This window comes from Microcebus murinus, chromosome 4 (assembly GCF_040939455.1).
Source record: "Microcebus murinus isolate Inina chromosome 4, M.murinus_Inina_mat1.0, whole genome shotgun sequence".
Taxonomy (NCBI): domain Eukaryota; kingdom Metazoa; phylum Chordata; class Mammalia; order Primates; family Cheirogaleidae; genus Microcebus; species Microcebus murinus.
The window spans coordinates 23,924,940-23,951,985 of record NC_134107.1 but is presented as its reverse complement, the minus strand read 5'-3'; the positions used below and the strand labels follow the sequence as shown (position 1 = coordinate 23,951,985).

General features: G+C 39.6%; 1 protein-coding gene across 6 annotated transcripts in view; it reads left to right on the top strand.

Annotated features, from left to right (window-relative positions):
• The first annotated feature begins 8,421 nt into the window (after positions 1 to 8,421).
• The window catches only part of ALKBH3 (alkB homolog 3, alpha-ketoglutarate dependent dioxygenase), a 34,338-nt gene continuing 15,713 nt past the window's right edge, over positions 8,422 to 27,046 (top strand). Inside the window, exons 1-9 of one of the 6 annotated variants that reach the window (XM_012790553.3) lie at positions 8,422 to 8,568; positions 9,495 to 9,657; positions 10,207 to 10,355; positions 10,849 to 10,949; positions 11,635 to 11,669; positions 13,536 to 13,580; positions 15,026 to 15,129; positions 17,334 to 17,422; positions 22,930 to 23,139. In XM_012790553.3, coding sequence (XP_012646007.1) covers positions 10,277 to 10,355; positions 10,849 to 10,949; positions 11,635 to 11,669; positions 13,536 to 13,580; positions 15,026 to 15,129; positions 17,334 to 17,422; positions 22,930 to 23,139 — 663 coding nt within the window. In that variant the 5' untranslated portion in view covers positions 8,422 to 8,568; positions 9,495 to 9,657; positions 10,207 to 10,276. The other 5 variants (XM_012790515.3, XM_012790524.3, XM_012790545.3 and 2 more) reach the window with 5 other exon arrangements.

Below are 27,046 nucleotides of genomic sequence, written 5' to 3'. Positions count from 1 at the left end.
GAAGTGGAAGTGATGGGCTTCCATGTCTGGGCCTCAAGAGTTCTCATGTTTGTACCCATCCTCCCTGCCCCCATCCACTTCTCTTTCTCTGCCACCACAATTAGAAGATGCCTGGTAAGCTTGCTCAAGCATGAGAGACCATATGGAGTCAAGGATAGTCTAGAGCAGCTAACCCCCAGCTGCTGACCCACCTGTTGAACCTGACCCAGATCAGCAGAACTCTCAGCCAAGCTAGGATTCGGCATACACTGGGGGGACATTGCCTCATTAGTTAGGTCCCCATGATAGAGTCTCATAGCAAATATGACAACTGCAATACTTGTTAAATGTCTATCTCCCCTGCTAGACTGTAACCTCATAAGAACAGGAATCAAGTGTCTATCTTGATCACTGGTTTGTCCCACAAACATCTAGCACAGTGCTAGTGCTCAGTATTTGTTGATTAAATGAACAAATCAGTGACTGTATAAGTGAATCTTTACACAGCCCAACATATAAGGAAAACTAAGGCTCATAGGGGCTTAAGTAACTTGTCTAAGGTTACCCACCAAGGGAGTCATAGGGCCGAGAGTTGAACCAAGACTTGTCTGACATCACAGTTCATACACTTGAAATGACACAGTTCCTGTGATTCTGAGGACCCAGTAGCTCTAAAGATGGATCTGTGAAGCTGTCTAGATAAAGCCATCAAGAATGACTTATAACCTGGATTACTTTGGCTGCATTCAACAATTGGGCAAACCAATGGTTGTGACTGCCAAGCTGTGGAAAAGCTGTGAATGACCTCACATGGATACTCAATTTAACAGCCATGCTGTGTTTAGTTCTTTCAGTGCAAAAGAAAACCTAGGCACATCACTTCACCCAGCCCTTCACTTTTAAAGTCACTGAAAGACACCAGCTATAAGGTCTCAGGAAATGGCTTTATTACTTTAGAGATAGTCCTGTCTTTCCTAATTTGGCTTTCATTCTGTCATGTATTTACAGAGAAGTGCCATGGTGGCATCACTTGGCCTTTTGGTCCAGTCTTCTCCATAAAGAAGGGCTAATAGTAATAATGCCTACACAATCGGATTGTTCTGTAATTAGATTAGCATGTAAGTGATTGGAACAGCACTTCGCACACAGAACACTCTCAAGAAATGTTAACTCATATTATTTGCTACTATTTAGACATAAGAGTATTTAAATGCTGCCTACTCCTTTGCGGTAACATAATTATCAGCATATCTTTGAGCTATTGAAATGCTACATACTTTAAAACCTTGACATAATTCCCTGTTCTCCATAAAGCTTTTGGTAATGACTGTAACCTCTAGTGATCTCTCTTGTTCCCTGGATTTTTGTCTGCTCGCCACAATTTCACAATTATGCTTTTTTAAAATTGAACCTCACATAGTTTACCCTGTGGTTCAGTGGAAGGAGACGTTACCTCCTGCAGCATCTACAGTCGTGCCGGGCATCGAGGAGAAGGTGTTCCTGTCTTGGTCTGAGGAAGCGTCCTCTACCCCTCAATGTTGTGTAAAGTTAGCAGACACCTGAGAGCCTCGCAGCAAACATGCTCCAGAGTTGGCAGGCTCCCTTCCCACCCTCCTCTCTCATGCTGGGAACTGCTAAACCTTTGGCAGTGAGATACAGGCTGGGAGTCTCTCTGTGCAACACCTTCACTGAGAGCTATCAGCATGATGTGCCATTATTTTCCTTGGGTTGGACTTTCTCAGGACTGTAGCAGCAGGTGCTCCACAAGCTGCACATGATTGAAACAGGGGACGTTTGGCAAGAGACTGGTGTGAAAACCGGCAACTGAAAATAGGCTGCAGTGTGTAGCTCACTCAGAATCAGTTTTTAGAGCTACCAGCTTTGAAAGCATCTATCAGTTTTGCCATCCAGGGGATGAGATAACTGTGGAGTGGAAAGCAATCACCTGCAGAAGACAGGGGCCTGGAAAAGTACGTACAGAGACTCTGCAGGTTCTTACAAAATGAAACAAATCGTTGTTAAAAATGCAAATTGCTGGACCCTACCCCAGACCTACTAACCCAGAATCCTTTTATAAAAGTTTTATTTTTTATTTTATTTTTAGTTTACATAAAATTGACATATAATCATACATATTTATGGTGTACATGGTGATATTTTGATACATGCAATGTATAGTGATCATATCAGCGTAATTAGCATATCCATAATCTCAAACAGGTATAATTTTTAGTGTGTTATAACTCAGAATCGTGATGGGCACCTGCAATGTGCCTCTTTACAGCATCCCCTAGTGATTCTGATGCAGATGATCTTCCAACTACAGGCTCATAAATGCTGGTTTTAGAGTGGAGGTGACGCCACCAGCAACATCCACTTTAGGAGGGTGGTCTCAGGGAGGTAGAAACGAGAGGGAACAACACAAGCGTGAAGGGCCAGGGACAGTAAAGGCCCAAATCAGAGGCAAATCAATGATGTGTGGAGGCCAGCCCTGGGCTGGCCAGTTGTTCACCATTGCTGCCAAGCCCCAGTATCACAATCACTCCATAACAGAACAAACAGGAGACAGAAACAACACAGTAATTTTCACAGAAAAATATAAAGAATTATTAATCATAATAGATTACCTACGAGGGGGAAAGGAGAACCTTAACTACACAGGTCTAGCGAATGCAGGGAACAGCCACTGTCTACCTATAGGTTGAGGCAGAACACCGAGGAAAGAACAAATCTGGAACAGATTTTGTTCTTGCTGCCGCTATAGTTTTCTCTTAATGTTTGTTACTGGACACAAAGTACTAAGAGTCATCCGTGAAAATCCCATTGGTTCCAGGCACGATCCTCCTGGTGGAAGCATTCCCACTCTGGGAACTCAGACCTCCAAATCAGCACTGCTTGGTGTTGCTGCGACAGGAAGCAAGTGTGTTAATAAGTATATTAATGAGAGGAGTCACTCTCATTTCCACCCATTCCCAGAGCTATGTATTCTGGCTAAGAGGCAGAGATCACAATATCATGATCTCTGATCAAAGCATACACTGCATTCCATAATATGAATTCCACCCTTTCAGGTGTTGTCTCCCAACTGAGGCCATAACTGTCTTCAGTAAGCCATTGCATCTTTCAATTAGCCCAACCGTTTCCAGTTGGTGGGGAGTTAATTTCACGGGCGGGAGCCCATTTATGTACTTCCTTTGCTGTGAAACGAGTTCTTTAATCAGGAGCAATGCTATGAGTAATACTGTAATGGTGAATAAGACATTTGATGATTCCACAGATGGTGGCACTGGCCAAAGCAGTATAGACAGGGAAGGTATCTAAGTCCTCATGCAGATACTGTGTATATTCCCATGAGCATGAGTCTCTACCCACTCTATGATGGGAAAAGTACAAAGTCATCAATCTGCTACCAAGTGGCTGGCTGGAAGGTGACATATGGAGGGCTCAGGATTAGTCTTGGCTATTTATAGATCAGGTTTGCAGCAGCAGCAGCAGCTGGATCAGCTTTGGTGAGGGAAAGTCCATGCTGTCGAGCCCATGTGTATCCATCCCTGCTACCACAGCTACTTTGTTCATGGGCCTATTGAACAAGCCCTCAAAAAAGGCTGACTGGCATTGGCAGAGTGTGTCATTTGTCCACCTGATTATTTAAAAAGCCTTCTCTGCAATGGATTTCCTATGGTAGGCATTCACATAGGACACAATATCTTCACAGTCTGGGCCATCCACTTCCTTCTTCCCCAGACTTCCTGTCACAAGTCTTCCACTTCCTGTTTCTGAAAATATTACTCAGCCAACTGGCTGTAAGGAAGGTAAGGAACACCCCAAGAGGCTAAAGGCATGGATTGAGGGAGAGAAGGCAGTGCGATAGGAGTAGGTGTTAAAGCAGTCTGAGCCACTTGTTCATGCAATTTACTCAAACCTGGACCTGCCTGAGTGTAGTCTCTTATATCCCATTTCCAAATGATAATAGCTTGTGGATGCCTATGGCCAACTTTATTACTAGGTAAGGCAGACAACACCGAGTTCATGATGAGAAGCCCAGGACATATGGTCACCTGATGTCTCCTTGTTAGAAATTCACTCTCTACCAAGCTCCAGTAGTAAGCCAGAGCTAATTTTTCAAAAGGAGAACAGTTTTCTTGAGAAGAGGTCATAGATTTGCTTCAAAATCCTGTAGGTCTGAGTTGTGATTCTCCTCTTAGCGCTTGGCAGTGGCTTCATACAACATCCCTATTTGCCAGAGACACATTTCAGTATCACTGGATCTCCTGGATCATCAGGTCCAAGTGGTAAAGCAACTCATACAGCAACCTGAATTGACGGCGAAGCTTTCTCTTGGTCTGGTCCTATATCTGCTGATATCAAGTGCAATGTCAGCAGCCTTATGGATGACTCCATAGAGCTGTTCACTCTCATGTGGCACACATTCCCCCTCAATTCCATAAATGCCTAACAAGTGTGATATATCTTTTTTTTTTTTTGTAATGGGAGTGTGAAGTGCAGCAATTTGTGTTTCACCTTAGAGGGAATATCTTCAACATGCTTCAGACTGTTGAACCCCCAGAAACTTCACTGATGTTGAGGGCCCCTGAGTTTTTACGGAGTTTATCTCTCATACTGTAGTTCACATCTTATTAAAGCACCTAAACCACTTTCTACCTTCTACTGATCATATCCAATCAGCATTATGTCATCATTACAGTTGACTGGTGTGATATTTTGTGGAATATCAGAATGATTTGTGGACTCTACTATGGCAACAACAGAATTAAAGTGTCCCTGAGACAATACTATGAGAGTATACTGTTGGCCCTGCCAAGTAAAGGCAGAATGTTTCTTGTAAATCGATATGGATAAAAGGACATTAGCCAGCTCAGTGGCTGCATACCAAATGCGAATGGTCATGTTAATTGGATCAGTAAAGATAATACATCTGGGATAGCAGTGGCATTGAGGCCAGCACCTGATTAAATGTATAATAGCCCACAATCATTCTCCAAGATCCATTTGACTTCTGCACAGGTCAACAGAAAATTAGATGAGAATGTGATAGGTATCACAGTCTGATTCTGTCAAGTCTTTGATTGTGGTATAAATCTTTGCAATTCCTCCAGGAATATAGTATTGCTATTGTTGTTTTACAATCTTGGTAGGGAAGGGAAGTTCCAGGAGTTCTCACCTAGCCTTTCCTACCAAATGGCTCTTACCCTGTGGGTCAGAGAGTCAATGTGGGAATTCTGCCAGTTTCCAAATACATCTAATCCAATTAGAGACAGACCCTGATTTATGATGATTCCACTTAACGAGTTTTCGACTTTATGATGATGTGAAAGCGATACACATTCAGTAGAAATTGTACTTCAGTACAGTAATCAATTACATGTGATATTCAATATTTTATTGTGAAATAGGTTTTGCATTAGATGACTTTGCCCAACCATAAACTAATGTAAGTGTTCTGAGTATGTTTAAAGTAGGCTAAGCTAAGCTTTGGTGTTCTGTAGGTTAGGTATATTAAATACATTTTCAGCTTATGGTATTTTCAACTTACAATGGGTTTATTTGGGTATAACTCTATTATAATTCAAGGTACATCTGCATACATTCAGGAACTGGGGAAATAGCCATGGCTCTATGGACCAAATAGGTCCCCTGGGAGTCAAACTTGCGCTAAGATTCCATCTATCACCTGAACATCATAAGCCCTCATTTTCACTGGTGGACCACAGTATCTTAGGTTCCCAGGAATTAAGGACAGTTCAGAGACAGTGTTCAATAACCCCTAAAAGGTCTGGGTTTTTACTTTTCCTTTTGGGGGACACAGTTTTTGTGTTTGTGTCTGTTGTGTGCAGGTGAAGGTCATACGTAATAAATCCAGTCCAACATTTCTACGCCTCCCCGCCGTCTTTGGTCTCCCTCCTCCACATCATTATTTGGTATCTCAATAACATTAACTATAGACCACTGCTGAATTAAAGCTTCAGTAAATCCACCAAGTAAGCTGTTGGAGTCACATCTAGTTGTATGAGTCAACACAGTATGTCTGTAAGTGCATCCACATAAATTAATTTGATCTAATCTAGTATTATAAACTGCCTTACTTTGTTTAAAACAGAATCCATTTCCATGCATATTCCCGGGTTTCCTACAGATATACATTAGCAAAGTAGTATAATTCTTTTCGTGTGCAAGTGATTTTGTCCTCTATCACAGTGTGCACCTGCTCACTGGGAACATTATGAGATTTGAACCTAGTTATGGGTCTGGTGGCAATAGGGCGGAAGGAGGGGCAGTAAGTTGTGGTAGGTCTCGTGGAGAATGAGCCTCTTTTTTCAAGTCATTTGCTCCAGGTGAGGGTCTAGCAGTGTTTTCAAGCAAAGGATGATTAGTATCCCCAGACATAGGAGGGCAAGCTACTTCCACCGCCAAGGCAGGCACAGGGTGATTTGGCTGTTCAAGACTGTCAGTTATCTGGATCCAAGCAGAGTTCTTATTTCAAGTTACAGGATTCCATTCCTTCCCAATTCATGCCTTAACTTTCACAAGAGAAACTTAGCAAGGCTGTAAATTCAACTAACCTTCTAATTCAGCCCACAGGGAGTAGTCAAACACTACCAGCCACTGTGCACTGGAGACCCAGCTGAGAGGAGCACACCGCAACCACAAAGAGCCCCTTTCTACTCTAATATTCCTCCCGCACCCTCCACTGATGAAACTTACTACTCATTGGGCCAAATGGCAAGGGAGAAATGTTCCAATATTGCAAGCAGGGCAATGAAGGGTGAGTTTGGAATGGAGAATCAATGGGTTGATAACTGGCAATGCACTTCACTTTCATTCCCTCTCCCATGGTCTCTACCACCACCTCCTGATGAAAATACTCCAAATAGAAATAAGGAAACCAAGACCCAAATGAGGATGCCAAGACCATCAAGAACATCTTTCCAGTACTACATACATACATGTATTCAGGGTAGCCACCCATCTCAGTTTGTCTAGGACTATCCTGGCTTTAACACTTAAAATCCTGTGCCCTGGGAAACCCCTCAGTCCCAGATAAACCAGAGCAATTTGTCACCCCACATGTGTCCCAGAGGTTTTCAAACTTTCTGTGCATCAGAATCAGTTGGGTACTTGTTAAAAATGCAAGTGATCCTGTTAAAAAATGCAGTGATTTCAGATGAAAGTGGGTCATGGACTGATTTTTGAGAAATGCTCTACTTGGAGGCTGAAGAGGTGTTAATCACTACTTTTAAGACCTCTTCAATCCAGACTTCTTTGTTCCTGTTCCAAAACTATGATCATTGAAAAGAAAGAAATTACATCTTTTGGAAGACACAGCCAAGGTTCCTGAGCCAGAAGGAGACACTGACAAATGACTAGCCCATGGAAGAAAAAAAAAAAAAAAAGATAAAAACTATAGTCTGGCCTTACCACTTTCTCTTCTTTCAGTTCTAGGATAAATCATTTTTTCTTCAATGTCACAAAGTAGAATAAATAATAATATATGCTGTGAAAATGGATTTGATAGTAACAACAATATAGGTACATTGATTGGGTACATACACTGAGCTTCCTGCAGGTAAGCACTATCTAATACCAGGCTTAAAGATTTCCACAGTGATTATGGTTTGGTAGATCTTAGAGAATGACTTGCACAAAATAAGTTCAGTACTACTTCTGCTATTTCACATTGTGAGGTATATTGTTTAACATGGACACTTCAAAGATGTTTCTCAAGAGCTTAAATGGGGTGAAGAGAAGACACTCTTAACACTCTTTACATTGAGTCTATTGTGGTCCAGGCATTGTGCCAAATTCTTTAAATACATTAGCTCATTTAATCCTCTCAACAGGAGCTATGTTCTTGCCCTAAATTATACACCTAGTAAATGGTGGATCTGGACCGAAAAGTAGGTCTGTTCACTGAAGCAAAGTTTGCTGAGCACTGGAGAGCCAAGACGAATTAAGGCATGGTCCTATGTCCGGTCGTAAGTGCAATTCACAGGCTGCAATGGAGACAAAAAGGAGGCGTATCTTAGGCTCTCCATGGCTTCCAGAATAAAATGCAAATCCTTTTGCTTAGCACATCACGATCTGGACCCCCCAACTCCCTCGCCCTTCCGCCAGCCCCGCTGGGATCGCTCTTTCCTCCATAGATCGAAGATGCCAGTGTTTTGATGCCTCCAGTTTCAGGGAATTCACGTCCCAAGAACCTCTGCATAGGAGGCACGTCTTCACGTCCACCTGTGCCATACCCCGGCCCCTCATACCGCCGCTCCACCACACCCTCCAACCCTGTCTTCCGCTCCAACCCTGCCCCCCTCATCAGCTCCCCAGTGACTAGGTTTTCCAGGCGCGGGGAATGTGTGGCAGCCGGACTCCAGGCGGCGCACCGGAAGTGGCGACGGCGGCGCTTGGCGACGGGAGGAAGTGCCTGATGCCGCGGCCTGTGGTTGGAAGTTGCTGGAGTCGGTGTCTCACTCTTAAGGTTCCCCCGTCCGCCGGCTGCAGAGCCGGCGGGGGCAGCCGGGTCTGCTCCAAGGCGTACCGGGTTTGGACCCGCGCTCCAGGCTCCGCCAGCAGGTGCGCCCTCCTGACTTACTGCTGTGTAACCGGGGCTGGGGGGGTGAGGACCACTCCTGAGGTCTCTCTTCCCAAACGACCTTCGGGGCCTCCTGGAAGAGAAGAGTCTAAATTAGAGAAAGGAGCTAACCCTTATTCAGGACCAGGCTCTTTCACCTGCGAGGCTCCCTTAATCTACACCTCAACCGTGAGGGAGGTATTATTGATTATCCTGTTTACTGGGGAAGAAACGGGGGCTCCGAAAGGTGAAGTAATTTGCTGCACAGGTCATGCAGCCGGGAAGTGACAGATCTGGATTCAAAGCGAGTCCTGGCTGGTGCCAGAGTCCTTATTCTTTACAATACAGCAGAGTTCTCAAGCTTTATCTGCATAAAGAATTCCTGGATGGAGGGTGGCGTTAGTTAACAAATTCTGGAACTCCACAAATGACTGAGATGGGGCTCTGGAATCTATATTTTTTTTCAACAGTTTTTGCCTGAGAAATAAAATATCGCTCTCTAGTTTGCGGAGCAAGAAGGCGAGCAGGTGATAGCCTTTCTGGGGACTATAGCTAATTGTCTTGTTAAGCTTTTAAGACCTCAATTGAAAGAAAACAAACGAGGCCTCCTGGGTTTGGAGAATTGGTATTTGATTCTGTCATTGATTCTTTTGGGCGCATGGCAGCTTCTGTCATTTCCCCACCAATTAAGTGAGAGGAATTACATGCTTATCACCTGGAGGCACTTGATAAACATACAGATTCCTGGGCTTTGCTCAGTTCTCCTGGATCAGAAGAGGTGGGAGGTAGGGCCTGGGAATTTATAGGCTAAACAAGCTATGAAATAAGCTTGTTACCTTTGAGAACTTGAGATAGACCCATAAATAAAAAGATTACAGATTCGGAACATGTGGCCTGAACCTCCTCAGTTTTTTTTTTTTTTTTGCAGGTGTGAATACTACTGTATTTGCTATGGGCTAAACTTTTATTGGTAAAATGTCAAATTAGTATTACTGGCCATTATGAGTTGGATTTTTCAGTTAGCTGAAGACAAGAACTTAATAAAAATGGAATGTTAATCTACCTACTGTTGATTTCCTGAGTGACTTTGGGTGAGTTACTAAACCTTGTGGTCCCCATACATGGCTGAATATTGTCAAATCCATACAGTGCTTGTTATAAAGACAAATGCCTATATCCATCCTAAATCAGATTTTTGGAGCTGGGCCATGGGTGTTTTTAACAAGCTTCCAGGGAAATGTAATGCAGCCAGTGATAATGGAATATGGAACTACACTTGGAAACTGAGTCTTAGCTTATTTCTCAATGTCCATGGAGGTGAAAATGGGAGTATTACAGTTCCCTTAAGTTAGGCCCTTGACTAATACGAATAATGTGGTTTGTGATAGATTTTGGTTTTGGAATTTCTTAACATGCACTTTCTTGTCAAAGAAGCAAAAGTGCTAGGACAAGATTACAAAAGATGAACACTAAAACCAACAGCCCCAAATGACTTAGGTTCCCTTGATTGAGATATTGTGATGACAGAAATTGATTTCACAGAGAAGCTCTGATTACCGTGGACTCATCTCTTCTGCCTAAAAGTATTAACTTTTACAACCCTAACTAAAATCACCTTTTTTTTTTTTTTTTTTAAACAGATACCATTGTGTAATTTGAATCAGGAACGAAATCTTCTGAAAGCTCAGAACAGAAGCCTTTCTGGCCAGCATGGAGGAAAAGAGACGACGAGCCCGGGTGCAGGGAGCATGGGCTGCCCCTGCTAAGAGCCAGGCCATTGCTCAGCCAGGCAAGAACCTATGGGTGTGTGTGTGTGTGTGTGTGTGTACAGCTATCCTCTTATTTATATCCTTTTGGTTTATAACAGACTCCCATTTCAACTGATGTTAAAGAATTGTTTGAGAGGCTCTTTTGCTATGACAAGGAGTCTGGTCATCATCTGTGGTATCTGTATCTTGCTCTCTCAACTTATATCTTGCTCTTGCTCTATAAGCCTATCTTGTTCACCCTCAGTAAGTTTCGCCTCATGCTTGCCTTAAAAAAATTATTTAAAACGTGGCTGGTATTTTGTCTGATTTTGTTGATCATGAGCTAAGGGTGGGTCTTCAGTGCTCCTCATATTTAGTTAATACCCTCAAACCTTTCAGTGTGTGTTGAGTTTACCAGTTAATTTCTAAATGTCATAGAGGTCATCCCCAAGTGGATTTCATTGGCCCTTGCTCCGTAGAAGTGATGAGAACAGACTTTCACCTGGTTTGAGGCTGTTCTCTTTCTTGTTTTAGCCACCACTGCTAAGAGCCATCTCCATCAGATGCCTGGTCAGACCTGGAGAAACAAGGACCAAGTGTCTAACAGAGAATTTGTGTTCAAAGAACCTCAGCAGGTAAATTCTTGTTTCTCCTTCAACAATAACAAAGATTTGCTTATAAAAACTGTGTTCACATAGTAGATGCTCAAATAGTGACTGAATAAATTCACTAATAAATAGCAGTGCAAAAGGACTGTAATAATAAAGAAATGTGATGTATTTCAGTTCCTTCATATGTCTGAGGATTCTTCCTAATCCTCCCCCAGTTTATAGTCATATATTATTCCCCATTTATTTTTGGAAAGGAGGCTATACTGTGATTAGAGGCTAGAGGCACTACCATAACTAGAGCTTACATCGGTTATCTAAGTTCTGACAGTCCTGAAACCATGCTGTCTTCAGTGCTACTGCAGCAAATGTCTTTGGAATTGGATTGAAATTTCAGTTATTACAGCAAAATGCTTGATTTATCTTCTATTTCTAAAAAAAAAATCTTCTTTATGTAAAGAAGGGTTTTCCAGAGCTGCAAGCTGCTAGGAAAATCAATTATATCATCTTTTATTGTCTGCCAGCCAGTGTGAAGTAATTCTAAGAACAGCAGAAACAAGGGTCTCTAATGGGATAGTGAGAAGTTGGAATAAAAAAAAAGGGATAATTTTAAGCCTGCTTTATTTTGACCAGAAATGGGAGGCTATGGTAAATCAGTCTCCCTGAGGATAAGGAATTATTCTAGAAATAAGATCTGCCTTTTTCTTTGCAGGTAGTACGTAGAGCTCCAGAGCCACGAGTGATTGAGTAAGTAATTTACTGCCTTCCTGTAACTTGCCCACAGTGAAATGGAAAGCCTGGATTATTTCCCTCACCCTGTTTTCTCCATCTGGAAGAGAATGACCCAATAAGTGTCTTAATTTTAGGCTGAGATATTCCCATCTGAGACGTCTTTAAATTTGATCTTTTGAGAAGACTTTCTGAATTTGTTTATAGTTTAGAAAATGCAACAAGATCTCTCTGTACATTAAACTTTGATTCTGTAGATTTCCTGGCCCTATGTCACTGATATCTGTGAACAGTAAGCTAACACATCTCTGGTAAAGACAGAGGGGAATTTTTTTCCTGAGTCATTGAAACATGGCTGTATGAGAAGCCTTTAAATACCATTTTACTAGCAATGCTTATGAAAGCTGCTAGCAATCTAGATGACCCTACAATCCATTTATTAAAACCACATAATTGTTTGGGAACAATGTAAATGATAGTAAATATCCCTCTTATATTGATTTGTGTCTAAAATGTCCTTGTCCAGAATTGATGAGAGATTCTTTTCCTGCTGGTCAGTTTCCATCTGACATAGATAAATTGTCAGCAGAAACTATTATTTTAGCAAATTAGCATTAGCTATATGTTCTTGCCAGTGAGTAATCTGTCATGCTGTCTAGCTGTTTGCAGATTGGATTGTATATCTTAGAAAAATTTGAAACTAACACAAATGACAATACACTTTCAAAGAAAGTATCTAGTCTTAACCTTGCCACGAGTTAGCTATATAACTAGTCCTTAAGTAAGTTTTTTCTATCTCTCTGGATTTCATTTTTTTTGTCTGTAAAATTAAGAGTTTGGGCTGTATAATCACGTAAGACCTATGTAGCTCTGATAGTGTTTGACTGTTTTAAGAATACCAGTGTGGTATTGCCTTCATTGGTAATAAAGACAATAATCAAAAACCATGATGCCTATTACAAGGTATAGATGGGACATTCAGGCTGAAAAAGTTGGCAATTGTTGAGTTTGCAAGTCAGACAAAAATAACAGAACCCATTCTTACTTGGCCCTAGAGTTTATTAATTCTGGTTATCTAAAGGTAGCTATGCTGGATTTTTTTTTTTAATAGCCAGAAACATCCTGCACATTCGAAGAGAGCCAGTTTCTAAATGTGGGCCAAAATACACCACATTAAAGTGTTGTATTCTCTGTATACTCTGGAAAACTTTATATACAACTTAGGTAGAAATGTGGTAAATATGTATGACAACTATGCCTACATTTTGGCTCAAAGAGGTTCAGACACCTACCTAAGAATCTAGCTCAGAGATGATGAACTGCTAACTCCCATGACAGAGGATGATATGAAAACTGTCTCTTTATATTAGTCTCTATAATGTAATCTCTCTCTGAGAAGGATCAATCTGACACAGTGGTCTTGATAGATGAACCTATCCAGTCCGTGTCACTTTTCTTATCATGGACCTCACTACCTGGCACATCTGTAGCAGTTTAGATGTATTTACATTTGATGTAATTCAGTAACATTTTATTTCCCATCTACTATGTGCCAGCACTAGGAAATAGAATAATAACCCTTGCTTCTAAGGCGCTCACAGTCTAGTCAATGAAATAGACATGTAAACAGATAAATTGTAATCTTGTACGTTATGAAACAGTAGACCTTATATTTAAGGTCTGTTAGTAGTGCAGAGAATGAGATGGTCAATGTTACTTTCCTGGATTAAAGGTAATGAACGGTTTAGAGGAGGTGTTGCTGAGCTGAGTTTTTTGAAGGGTGAATTAGAATTTTCCACTGGACCAAAGCTGGAGTGTATTGTTTTACTAACTAACTTGTTAGTTTTCAAACTAACAAGTCTGTTTCCTTTGTTGCTTTAGCAGAGCAGGTGTGTATGAAATCAGCTTATCACCTACAGGTGTATCTAGGTAAGTGAATCCTCACTAGAAAGTGATTATAATTATTACCAAGTTATATTCTCTTAAAATAGTCTACTCCCTTATTTGAAAAGGTAATTTCTGCCCCTTAAATTCTTGGGGAGCAAAAATTTGGTAATATCACCTTTTTATATAGTATTTCTAGCTTCAAAACATTTTAGCAGCCTTTCTGTCAATATAGTAACTGTTACTTCCCAGTTTTTTAGAAGAGGAAATGAGGCCTAGGGAGCGTGAGGACTTTTTCCCAAGTGCCACGTAGTAATTTAATGTTAGAATTGGGTCTAGCCTGGAATCTATGCTGTGCTATGGTATATTTTTATTATATTGCATGTATTATGTTATTTGAATACATATATTATTGTATTAATTATATGTTATATAGTGTATTGTTTTGCTACATTTGGGTGGATGGCAATAAAATTAAAGTATATACTATTGAGGATATATTAGGCATTAGTCATTATTTTTAAAACATTTTGAAAGCATCATCTTATTCCTGAGTATACAAATTGTCACTATAAAATAATGAGACATTTAAAACAAATATATTAGAACTTATACATCTGAATGAATTGCTTTTAAAAAGCTTCTGCTGGACTTGGCTCTATGAAGTCCATTGGCACTAACATTGTTACAGCCTTTTTTGGAATTCCCCTTTAAAGCAAGTCACACAGGAAAACCAGTTGCATTATTTTGGTCACATGTCATTGTTAACCAGGTATGGCTTCAGGTGAGCTTTGGCTATTTCAGAAAATCAAATGCACTCTGAAAAAGTGAAGATTTGCTACCACCAAGACTGTTCAAGAGAATATTCTGTGGGCTTTCAGAACATTTCTTACGAAAGATATCCAAAGTTATTTTTAAGCTGAATTGGGATTGTTAAAATAAGCTTATTTTCAGTGGGAAAAAGAATCCTCATCAGATGTATTTACCTTGATACAGTCTTAATGATCTTGAACTTTCCCTAGAATCAGCATAGTCTCAGAATATCACTAATTATTTAAATAACACAGGGCCATGCATCTTATTAGTTACTCTATTTACTTTTCACAGTGACCCTGTGAGGTAGATGTCTTCTTCAGGTTACAGATGAGAAAACCAAGGTTCAGAGAGGTTAAATAACTTGCCCAAGGTTTCACAGCTAAGCAGTGCTGGAGTAGTATTTGAATTATGATCTATAAAAGCCATCATGCATCATCCCTTTATCCTTCACTGCCTCTTTTTTATTTGTCTTAACGTGAAAGAAGCTTATTTTGCATTAGGAACATCATGACCTGGGTAATATTAGGCTCTGCTTACCATGGGAGCTGTGGTAAGATGATTTCATCATCCCATTGGAAGATACATCCAGATTAACTTATTTTCTGCTAACAATTAGAGAGTCTAAGTCATCTTTTCCATGTTCTTTGGTTATTAATGGTTCTTTTTGCATCAAGGGTGTGTTTGTATCCTGGCTTTGTTGACGTAAAAGAAGCGGACTGGATACTGAAACAGCTTTGTCAAGATGTTCCCTGGAAACAGAGGACCGGCATTAGAGAAGGTAAGTAGATTTCTGAGACTGCAGTTATTGCTGCCTGGTCTTCCTCTCCAGAATGTTTTCTAATGCTATTGCCTCTGCTCACCACAGCTGGTCTTAAACAGAGTTTCAAAACCTGAGACCTTAAGGATGAATAGAATTAGCCAGTCAGAGGGGACAGGGAAGAATATTCCAGGCAGAAGGAACAATAGGTGAAAGGCCCAGAGATCAGAGAGAACCTGGCAAAAGTGGAGAGGTGAGAGTTCAAGGAAACAAAGGACTCTGGTTTGGCTGAACTGTGGTTAACATACTTATCTCCCTTTGTGTTTGTTTACTGCCTCTATTAGTTCAAATGGTGCCGATTTCCCTCTTTCTTTATAGAAACTTCCAGAGTTTTCTTTTTCTGATCCTGTTTTGCATATATTCTTTTGTGATCCTTCTTACTTACTTTTTATTCTCATTTAACTTTCCCCAGAAGAGTCCAGTCTCCTTTAGCTTCAGCATCTGTACACTCCTGAGCTTGTAAAGGTGACACAGCAGTTTATTACCTGGCTTGAACCTGCTCCTCTGTGGGCATCCACAAACCACCAGTGCCTGTTATACCCCAGGTGGTCACTGGGGGGCGTGTGTGCTCTAGCGTAGAATTTCTTTTCTGGCACAGTGAATGAATTTAAATTTTCTGTAAAGAAACAGGCAAAGTATATACAGTTGTCCCTTGGTATCCATGGGGGATTGGCTCCAGGACACCTTGTGTATACCAAAATCCAAGAATGCTCAGTCCCGTTATATAAAATAGCACCAAATGTGCGTATTACCTGTGAACATCCTCCAGTGTACTTTAAATCTCTGGATTACTTACAATACCTAATACAGTGTAGGTGCTATATAATTAGTTGTTATACTGTGTTTTTTATTTGTATTTTTTATTGTTGTCTTGTTTTTTATTTTTTTGAATATTTTGGTCCATAGTTGGTTGAATCTGCAGATGTAGAACCTTCAGATGTGGAGGGCCAACTCTACTGACTTCATTTTTGTTACATGTCAGAATGAGAGCTTTTTCAGGGCAGCCTTCTCTCAACTCCCAACGGTTTCTTCAGAGGACTTTTGGTGACAGACTTGACTTTGATCGTCAGCTTGTCATTCTAAGTAATTGTTAATTTTAGGCAAATTACAGTTAAGTAACTCTCAGATCTTTGGTTTCTTATCTGTAAAACTGAGCTAATAATAATGTCTACTTTATAAAGTTGTGCTAATTAAATGAGGTAAGCATGTTAAGCATGATGAGTGCTTAACAGAATGCCAGGTACAGAGTCAGCCTTCAGTGTACATTAACTGCTTTTATTATTATTGTTCTTATTGTTGTTCTGGCTAATTCCAGTTTGGGGAAAATAGGCCAGATGAGGTGGCTCACGGCTGTAATCCTGGCACCCTGGGAGGCCAAGGCAGGAGGATTGCTTGCGCTCAGGAGTTTGAGACCAGCTTGAGCAAGAGAGAGACCCTGTCTCTACTAAAAATAGAAAAATTAACCAGGCATCGTGGTGTGAGCCTGTAGTCCCAGCTACTTGGCAGGCTGAGGTGGGAGGATTGCTTGAGGCCAGGAGTTTGAGTTTGCTTGAGCTAGGCTGATGCCATGGCACTCTACTCAGGGCAATGGAGTGAGACTCTGTATCAAAAAAACCAAAACAAAACAGTTTTGGGAAAATAGCAGATCTATAGATAAGCAGATCCCTCTCTATACAAATTTGAACATCAAAAACTCTGACTAAAATCTGCAACATGCTACAGTTGGTCAGAGCACTTTCTCCTTTATTTGGAATCAAAAGGGCTTATACAATATTGCACACCTAGATCTTGTTTCTTGTATGAATGTTGGTGCCACAAATTCCTGTGGCACGGGTTCAGGCTCCATATCCTGCTTTTTGAGATCATCCCTAATCTGAGCCCTACTGTTCCCAAGTGTGACTCCTTCTCTTTTATTTATGTTATCACTGACACAAGCAAGTCACACACATTCTCATCTTGGAGCATTTGCCTATGCTGTGTCTGCCATGCCTTCTCTTACCTTTTCTTCCATGTCCTCTATGAAGGTGGAACCTTAGGTCAGAGCCTATCTTTACCTTTCCTTTGTATTTCTCGTAACTTCTTACACATTGTAAGACACAGAGTTGGCACTCAGTATACCTTCAGTAGCACTAAACCATTTCAAAGGCCTGTATTTTCTTTCTTAGATATAACTTATCAGCAACCAAGACTTACAGCATGGTATGGAGAACTTCCTTACACTTATTCAAGAGTCACTATGGAACCAAATCCTCACGTATGTTGAAATATTGTTGTTGGTATGGTTTTATAGATTATATACTATAAGTGTTCAGTGCTATAAAATAACAATAAATTACCTTGTAGAGATGCATGCTGGTTCCTAGTTCAGAAAACCCCGTGGGTTCAAACATGAGTCTTTGTGCTCATCATCCTTTATGTGCTTTTGATCCACAAATGAACTCAGAGGGTGAGAAAAAACTGGAGCTAGTGTAAACAGGAACCAGAAGCCAGGATCTCAGGAAAATAAACTATTTCTCCTCCTAATATCCCCCTCCCTCTAGCTTCTCTGGCTGTAATCCTTCTGTGTACACTGTGCTATGCATTTGCTGTGGGACTACATCCTTATGACTGGCCAGTAAGGTCAGAATGTCTTTTTCCATTTCTCAGGCTCTTTTGCTATTTGAGAAAAAAATCTAGTGTTTTTCTTGTTGACATTGTATTCATTATATGGCTGCAGTTCTCAGACTTCCAATTTATTACTGCTTTGGCTTGTTTCTACTGCTTCTTTTGTTTTTAAAAATTTCCATGACAGTAGACAAAGATATTCTAGTATATAAATTAAGCTTGTCCAGAGGATGGAGTTAAGGTCCAAGAAATAGCTCCCTGTTTAGTCTCTGGAATCTTGCCTTTGGCAAATAATGTTATGCTTTATTGAAAGAGACTTTGAAGAAAATGAAGTTTTGCTTATGGCATTGCGATACACAGAACTGTGACACATTTCAAAGCTTCTAGTAATATGTAATCACAGACTACCACCTTACTAAGATATTCAGGGATAAAATATTCACTGAAATTGCATGGCTTTTTCACATAAGGGGAGATAGTTGTGTGCTTTGGTTTCTAGGGCTGCATTTAAAATTTGATCCAGGGAAGTGTTGAGACCCTTTATATCTGTGATTGATTTGGAAACAGAGAATTGAATTAGGCCAGTCCAACATAGGTTGCTTCCCTGTTTCTGTCAGAATTCATTTATCATCTTGTCAACAGTCATAGCAGAGAAGTTGAGGATTAAACAGACGTGTGGGGAAGAAGTCCTTTCTCATTCATTTTAGTTTAGTTTTTAGAACAGGATTTCTCAACCTCAGTACTATTACATTTTGGGCTAGATAATTCTTTCTTTTAATTGGGGCTGCCCTGTGCATTGTAGGATGTTTAGCAGTAGCTATGACCTCTATCCACTAGTTGCCAGTGGCACCTCTCACCCAGTCATGACAACTAAAACTGACTCCAGACATCAAACATCTGCTGGGTGGTGGGAAAAATTACCTCTTTGAGAATAAACTTAAGGTACACAGGATCTGCTGAGTAAAGTAACCTCTTTTCTGATACTTTGGGAACATTTTGACAACTCTACAAGAATTTTTTTATGACAGTCCTTTTTAAAAAATGTAAATAATGTCCAGGCATGGTGGCTCACACCTATAATTCCAGCACTTTGGGAGGCTGAGGTGGGAGGATCACTTGAGGTCAGGAGTTCAAGACCAGCCTGAGCAACATAGCAAGACCACATCTCTACAAAAACTGAAAAACTTAGGCATGCATGGTAGTACGTACTTGTAGTCCTAGCTACTTGGGAGGCTGAGGCAGGAGGATCATTGGAGCCTGGGAGTTTGAGGTTGCAGTGAGCTATGTTGACAACACTGCAGGCAACAGAATAAGACCTTGTCTTAAAAAAAATAATGTAAATAATATATGCTTATTGAAAATTTAGAAACTGCAGATAAGCATAAAGAAGAATATTAAAATTGTTAACAATGTTGGCACCTGATGTTTTAGTTCCAATCTTTTTATTTTAGAAAAATATGTCTACAAAATATTTTTTCTATAAAAATAAAATAAATTCTGTATATGATGTTTCATTTAATTATGTATCATTAAATATTCTACAACATCATATTCAATAGCTGCATAGTATGCCGTAATCGATGTTTACTGTAATTTATTCAAACAACCATCTGTAGTTGGATATTAAGGTGGTCAAATTAGAATTCTTTAATTTGGATTTGACTGGCTTATAACTCTGTATTTATTGTTAATAGATTTAGTTCATTTATATGCTGTCTTAAACAAAATCAAAAGAGTTGCCTTTCTCAGATTTTCTTAAAGGAGGATGCACTAGTGTATGTGTGTGTTGTCTGTATGTTTGTTGGGGGTACTTGTTTAATTTAAAAATTGTTACTACGTCAAGCTTAATATGCCATAGAAGAGGAGCAGGTTCAACCATAGGTTTTAAAATTTCTTTTAGTCTTTATTCAAACTAAATCTTATATGAACCCAATGTGTAAAACTAACCAAAGCCTTTACTGGCTGGGAGTTCTACCAGCATGACCTCTCCTTTCTTCTACTATAGACCTGGAGGCACCACTGTGGTACCCATGGCTCTATAAAACATTGTTTGAAATCCACTGAATAGGTCCTTTTATTTCTGTGATTCATATTTTCTTGTACTCTTTTCCTCAAATGTCTTTTAAGGATAGAATGTCTTCACTGAACAGTGAGATGATGCTGAATTTTAATTTAGACGTTCAGTTCTGAGGGATCTGTATGTAGAGTATTGGTTGGAGAGTCTAAATTAATCCTGTACTTCATTATCCCCCTCTTTTTTTCCCTTTCCTCTATACTTCACTACCAAAAATAACCAAGAGAAAAAATACCTACTTAGAAACATAATGCAAACTTGATGTTATCATAGTGCTTAGTCCCCAAGCAAGTCAGGGAAGTGCTAATTAGATTCACAGTCACAGTGTAGAAAAGCTATCTTTCTCTTTTTCATTCTTGTTTTTCTCCTGAAGTGTATAATTCTAGCATCTGATCTTTATCTCCATGAAGATAAATTTAAAGCTGTAAAATAAATAGGAAATACAGCTTACTGACATTATTATTGGAATTTCACTTTGGAATTTATTCTCTTGAACATAGGTTAGTTTAATAACATTTTTGTTTTATGAGGGTAGATCTCATGTTATATTTTTTTCTACCACAATAGAGAAAGATCCAGAAACTTCCAACTTCCAGAGGTTTCCTGAGTCTCTCCAGGTTTAAATCCTCTGCTTAGAATGTAATACTAATATCCACAACAAGAATTCCAGTTTTAACCATGGTTTTCACATTATAGTAAAGCTGAGTGATTCTCATGTATGTTTCCCCAGCAGTTTTGCCTGACAGTAGCCATGAGACATACTTAACATTGTCTTTCCTTTGCTGAACATCCATTCCTTCACTACCAAACACATAACATAGTCAGACATTGGAGGAGTTCTCTAAAGTAGCAGTTCTTACAGTGTAATCTTCCGATTCCCTGGAGGAAACCCTTTTGGGGAATCTGTAAATAAAATTTTTGTAACAATACTAAGAAAATAAGACATTTTCACTGTGTCGAATTTGAACTGATGGTGCAAAAGTAATAATGGATGAAACCTCTGGCACCTTAGCATGAATGAAGTCCTTCTCATCAAACTGTACTAGTAGTCATTGTGTTCTTCATCACCATGCACCTCCAGTTTAAAATTTTTAAAATGATTATTTGATTTAAGAATGACCCTTGATGAAGCAGTAAACATTATTAGTTTTACTAAATCTCAGTCTTTGAGTAAATGTCTTCTTAATAGTTTTCTGATGAAATTAGAAGTATGCCTAAAGCACTCTTGATAGAAATCAAGGTGTGATCATTTGAGCTGTAAGCTGAACTAGCTATTTTTTTCATGGACCATTTTTACTTAGAAGACAACTGGCAAACAGACTTATAATTATTAAAATTTGAGTATTTAGCAGATATTTTCTCATAAGTGAATGAAGTGAATGTAATTTCAAGGAAAACAGTGGACAGGATTTGTTACTAATGATAAAAGTTGAGTTTTCAAGCAAAAATTAGAATTTTAGAAAACTGGTATCTGCCACTTTGAGCGTGATCTCTTCAGTTATACTTTTCTGATGATCAGTGGTAATAACAGATGTAATTTTTTGTTATTGTATAAAGAAACGCGTCAGCATTTAGAAGATCCCTATAATTCAGTGAACTAATATTTTCCAGATGACCAATGGTTGATGTTATAAAACCATACAAGGTTAAAGATCATTTCAAAATTGCAAACTGGACCAGTGGATTTATTTATTTATTTTTATAATATATTTTTTCTTTTTTTACTTTTTTGTTTTATGAAGTCCCCAGTAGTATGGACCAGTGGATTTAAATGTAAAAAATATGAAAAGTTTAATATGGTTTTAGATTCAACATTTCAGCTAACCTCTAAGAAATCAGCACTTGATAATTTTTGGTACAATATCAAAGAAAAATATTTACAATTATTTGAAAAAGGATATAAACTATGTGTATGAGTCCAGTTTTCTTCATATGCTTCAACAAAACAACCTATTTTAACAGATTGAATGCAGAGGCAGATATGAGAATCAACTCTCTTCTGTTAAGTCAGACATTAAAGAGATTTACATAACATGCCACTCTTCTCATCAATTTTTTGTATTGGAAATTATAGTTATTTTTCAAAAAATATTTGTGTTTGTTATTGCATTTTAAATGAATTAACCAGTATTTTAAACTTCTTTCAGTTTTCATTTTCAATATGGTAACTACCAATTGGTATAACCCATATAGACAAAAGTTCTTTGGGGTTCGCAATAATTTTTAATAATGTAAAGTTTGAGAACCACTGCTCTAAAGGAAGCTTTATAAAGCACTTGATTTCTGGAAAGAAAGACACAGAATTCTAGCAAGAACCAATACAAGCTATTCTTTTTGTAGCTTCCAAGTACAACCCAAGGTCACTGATCACAGCTTCCTGTAGTACACATGGCAAGACAGTTGGAAATATAAACTACATCAGTGAACTCAATGCCCAGGAGGTGAGGCCATGGGATATGTTTAGGTCTTCTATAGTTCACAGTCCATGCTCTTAAGAGCATGTCATGATTCCCATTCTGTAGAGAAGAATGTTTTTCCCTTTCAGATTCTGTTTTTAGGAAGTTAGCCACTCTGGAAGTTTTAAATATCTTTTTAAAAAAGCAATTCTGCCATTCAGGATAAAATAGGAATAGACTGAACAGAGAGCCACCCGGTAGGAAAGTTGTTTCACTCTTCAGACGTCACTCTGGGTCTGCTCACTACCTGGCAATGTGTCCGCTTTACTGCTGCACTTACTACCTTAGTGACTTATCAAGGTCACTGACCTGAATGTACTGACATTGCTTCTTTGCAAGGGTCATAGAAAGGATGAGATGGGTAGATAGACCCTGGTCCTCATGATGTTGCTATGCCAAATTTAATACTTCTATAAAATTGCAGAGGTCAACTTTCTTCAAAGTAGAAATGATAGGAGGGAATTAAACTATTCTTCTTGCCTTCTGTTTGTTGCATTCCAGGCAGTTTGCTTATTCCATGTCCCAGTTTATAACTTGACTGATTTTGCCCTTTCTGTTTTTCCATGTGGCTGCCACCCTGTGTCTTACGTGACTGTCTCTGCCCTTTGCTCGGCCTGTTGGTTGCAGTGGCATCCTGTGCTGAGCACACTAAAGCACCGCATTGAAGAGAATACTGGCCACACCTTCAACTCCTTGCTCTGCAACCTTTACCGAAATGAGAAGGACAGTGTGGACTGGCACAGCGATGATGAACCCTCACTCGGGAGGTGCCCCATCATTGCTTCACTCAGTTTTGGTGCCACACGCACTTTTGAGATGAGGAAGAAGCCACCGCCAGTGAGTACTCTCGTTTTCTTATGCTATTCCTTCCTTCTATTATTCTATGAAAAAAGTGGAGCTCCTACTTTCAGATTTAGAGGATAGGAATACACATTTCATCGCTAAAACATTTTCAACTAATTGCTTACGCCATGGTTAACTTTTGGCTTCCAAAGTTGCCCGTTCATTTACTTGTCCAGCAGGAATTGCCTGCCTTGTACTTGGTGCTGGGGGCTCATGTCCACTGATAGAAAGGACAGATACAGTCCCTGTCCTCGTGGAGATACAGTCTAATAGGGGTGGATAGGTACTGCTAATTATTCAAATAACTGCAATTATGGTAAATGCTAAGAAAGAAAGATTATGGAAGGATGACTCAAGCTAGTGGGGGCAAGAAGGGGAAGAAATGGGGAATAAGGCACAAGGAAGATGCCCCTGAGGAAGCCTTCATTTTAGGTATTCTTCACAGTGATGTGGCCACTTTTCTGTAAGGGAGCTTTATGTGCATCCTCGTTCCTTAGCCTTCTCCTGAAACACAGATGGATCTGTAACTCTTTCAGAGAGAGGAAACTCAAGCCAGATTATCAGAGGTGATGGTCTGTCTACACTCAAAGGCCAGGCGCGGTGGCTCACGCCTGTAATCCTAGCACTCTGGGAGGCCGAGGCGGGTGGATTGTTTGAGGTAGGAGTTTGAGACCAGCCTGAGCAAGAGCGAGACCCAGTCTCTACTAAAAAAATAGAAAGAAATTAATTGGACTGCTAAAAATATATAGAAAAAATTAGCCGGGCATGGTGATGCGTGCCTGTAGTCACAGCTACTCGGGAGGCTGAGGCAAAAGGATCGCTCGAGCCCAGGAGTTTGAGGTTGCTGTGAGCTAGGCTGATGCCACAGCACTCTAGCCCAGGCAACAAAGTGAGACTCTGTCTCAAAATAAATAAATAAATAAATAACTTCAGTTTTTCCACCCCAGCTCTTACCTAGATTGCATGACATTTGAGGGATACTAGGGTTATTAATTCTTTTGAATCAACAGTGTAGTACCTTAGGACTAAGGACTTAGGACTAAGAAAGAACTCCAAGAAAAGAGCAAACCTCTACCAAATTATTTTATTTCCAGGGTTTGTGAATTTTCCTAACCAAAATTCCTGATCCATTCGGCTTATAACATTAAACTAGACCCAGTCAGTGTGGAAAGCCAACCAGTAGGCTGTTTTTTGTATATGACCTAATCCAGAACACATCATTATTAGTCAGTCAGTACTCATGTTTGTTATTCATCAGATATATATCTCTGAGAATACCATTAACAGAGTGGGTGTTTTCCTCATGTGTATTTGAGTTTCCATGCATGGCATTTTGAAGCATGTTGCGTTATTTTGCATATATGCCATTAAGCTCCTTTTGTGGGTATAATTTCCCTTCATTAGGTTTTCTCTGCTTTTGTTTACACAGAAACTTTCATCATTATTAGTAATGGATTATCAGTTGTCATGTCTTATTGAGTGAATTGTTGCTCCCTGGGCACTATGGATAGCCTTCACAGTTACATTGGCAAGCAGCCTTCTCGTGTACCAAGGAGCAGCACTACCTGAGAATTAGACAACCCAAGCTGTGCTATATTCTTTTTAGGTGTGGTTATACTTCTGTACATACCCTTCCACTCAGTTAAATACCAAGTTCACACATGTGAAGAATTCATCCTGCCCTCCTTAGCTCCTGTTATATAAAAGCAGAGAAACACTGGGTGTCTCATTATTTAAGTGCAGACCTTCTTCTCAAGCCAGACATATGGAACATTAGCTTTTTGCCAGGTGTGGTCGTAGGACCTGAGCAGTGGATGAGCTTTCCTCCTGGAGCTCATCTAGCACATGCTAGTGCTGTGCCTTCCTCCTAGAGATAGCTTTCATTCCTTCTGAGTGGCAGACAAGTTATAGGGTGTATAATCTTCAGTGTAATCCTGGTCTTAGGTCCTTTGCAGCTATTTTTTCCGTTGCTGAGTATTTAAGTATTCAATTACTGTTTCTTTACACACATACATTCACCACCACTACCCCCTTTTAAAAACATTTTTGGCCTATTTATAGATTAGGAGCTTAAGAATCCCCAAAATATGCTTTCTGGAAAATTAGTTTTACTATAGAAACAGTTTCCAACTAGTAAGCATTAGCTATCTTCTGGTGCCCAGAAATACCCCATTCCTTTTCCCCTCCAGGCAGCTGAAGCTCTTCATTTTCTCATATAAATATATAATGCATGGTGGTCAAGAGCTACTTTTTGGTAATTCAGTTATGTTATAGATTAATGTGTAGACAGAGAATGTAACTACCACATCCAGCACTGTTTCTGTGGGCAACTGTTTGGAACAGAATCTGTGTTTAAGGGGGCGATTGCCCGTACTCCACACTAAAGCTTTCTCTTCTCCTCAGTCTCCTTGGAGTCTGTTTTGATGAACACAGATGAAAAACACAGGCCATGAAACACTCAAAAAGTAATAAAGTCCCCTTAATTATTTACTGGTAGCAAAGGAATATGCAGAGTAACTATGGTAGCTGACTTGATGAAAATACAGATCTAATAAGTAAGAAAATTTATCTGAGATTTTCAAATAAAGTTGGCTGAGGAAACAGATTTGGAAAGAAATATAAACATGTCAGTACCTCAGGTTATTGTCTCTAGTAAGTTTTGGCTTCTCATCTAGTCTTAACTATGAATTTGATGCAATTTTTGTATATCCTCTCAATTATGGCTTCTATGATGGGGAAAATGAATGTTAATATATTTGAAATTATAATCACATATTAGTAAATACAGTTTAAAAAGCCTTTTTCCCCCCAGAACCTGTAAGTTCCATTCTTGTGTAAACAGGACACAAGCTTAAACTTTTGAAAAGATTCCTTCAAGTTTCATTTATAGATTCCAAAAATCCTAATCCACAAATGTAGCTAAACTAGAAGTTCAGAAGCCTTTCTTTGAGTTGACAGCCTTGGAAATATCTTAGAGTACATCATCTTTATCTTATAAATGGTCCTTTTTCTGAAGGATTGAAAGGAAATAGTTATTGCAAGTCTTTGTCTACTTTTTTCCCTAAACTCTAACTCTGAGAACATGACTCATGATTCATACAACTCAAGGTAAAAGCATAAATTAAAAACTATAAATTAGGTTGGTCTTCTGTGTGGGATTTGTAGGAGTCTGACTTCCTGTAATTCTTAGGGACCTGTCTCAGTATGCCACTATAGACTATAATTTTCATGTCTGTTGACAAGACACTGGAGTATGTTAGAGGTTGTGGGAGGGAATCTTTCAAACTCCTATTAGCTTTGACCCATCAGTGGAGAAGCTAATACCTGGCTAACTTGAGTCACACTTTCTCATCTGAAGCAGACATAGAAGAGTCATGAGATTTCCTGCACTTCATTTAAGTATGCAGTTTTGAGACAGAAAAGCATTTGTTTTGGGCCACTTTCAAAGAGAATTAGTCATGCTTTTTAAAAAATTCAAACTCCTCCATTCCTGCAGCAGCTATTTGTTTTGCAATCTGGCACCTTGAGCACATCTTTGGAGCTGCTGATCTTCTGAAAGCTGCCCCAGTTCCACACACTGTATTACTAACAATTTCTCCCTGTGCTGAGATGGTAAGGAGATCTTTGTTTCCTAAACACCAGTGCCCCTCTGATTCATACGTTTGGCTCAGTCAGCCTCATGCATACATCATCCCTGGAATTAAACATTTTATTCCTCCAAGGTGCTGATCCTTTTTTCACTGTCCTTTAGTCCAAGTCTGCCGACTCCTGCATATTTGTTTTGATTTTAGAGTAAATTGCCATTTCTTTTAATGATGGTAAAGCATATGGGGACATTGTAGACTTGCTGGAGCTTGCTTTTCCATTCTCTGCAGTCCCTATTTTGTTTAGTTCAAATCAA